The sequence below is a fragment of the Pteropus alecto genome, unplaced genomic scaffold, assembly GCF_000325575.1.
Source record: "Pteropus alecto unplaced genomic scaffold, ASM32557v1 scaffold101, whole genome shotgun sequence".
Taxonomy (NCBI): domain Eukaryota; kingdom Metazoa; phylum Chordata; class Mammalia; order Chiroptera; family Pteropodidae; genus Pteropus; species Pteropus alecto.
In genome coordinates, this window is record NW_006432945.1 from 19,768,276 (window position 1) to 19,769,040 (window position 765).

General features: G+C 65.9%; 1 protein-coding gene across 1 annotated transcript in view; it reads left to right on the forward strand.

Annotated features, from left to right (window-relative positions):
* MPZ (myelin protein zero) overlaps positions 1 to 734 on the forward strand; it is an 8,916-nt gene extending 8,182 nt beyond the window's left edge. Inside the window, exons 5-6 of the mRNA XM_006907947.3 lie at positions 12 to 72; positions 177 to 734. Coding sequence (XP_006908009.3) covers positions 12 to 72; positions 177 to 278 — 163 coding nt within the window. The 3' untranslated portion in view covers positions 279 to 734. The remainder of the gene's footprint in view (positions 1 to 11; positions 73 to 176) is intronic.
* The last annotated feature ends 31 nt before the right edge of the window (positions 735 to 765 follow it).

The following is a 765-nucleotide window of genomic DNA, read 5'->3' on the forward strand; positions in this document are numbered from 1 at the left end:
TCTCCCCACAGTGCCATGGAGAAGGGGAAACTGCACAAGCTCGGGAAGGACTCGTCCAAGCGCGGCCGGCAGGTGAGCGGGACTCGCGGCCCGGACGACCGGGGAGGGGACCCCTGGCAGCCGCCGGGCAGAGCGAGGGCAGGGACGGGTGACTGACGTGCGCGCCCCTCCCCCAGACGCCGGTGCTGTATGCCATGCTGGACCACAGCAGAAGCACCAAAGCGGCCAGTGAGAAGAAGTCCAAGGGGCTGGGGGAGTCTCGCAAGGATAAGAAATAGCGGTTAGCGGGCCGGGCGGGGGCTCGGGCGTCAGGGGCGGAGTCTTCCAAGGGCGCTCAGGTGGTGGTCATCGAGATGGAGCTCCGGAAGGACGAGCAGAGCGCGGAGCTCCGGCCTGCTGTGAAGTCCCCCAGCAGAACCAGCCTCAAGAACGCCTTCAAGAACATGATGGGCCTGGACTTGGACAAGTGACCGCCCCGGCCCTGCCGAGCAGGGGCACCTAGGCTGCTCTCGCCCGTCTAGGTGCTTCCGCCTCAGCTCCCTGCCCTGCCCCCTCGGAGATGTAAGTTTCATTCCAAAATTCGTTCCCCAGGCACTTCATATCTTCCCCCGCCTTCACCCCCTGGCTTTCTGGGAGCCCAGGGCCTGATCCCACCGGCCCCAAGGACTGTGTGTTTGGTGCCCGTCCCTGCGGCACCGAGAAGAAAGGGACCTTGATACCCCGCGCTTGGACTCCAGGCCACTTGCATCCCCGTCCCCCGCACCC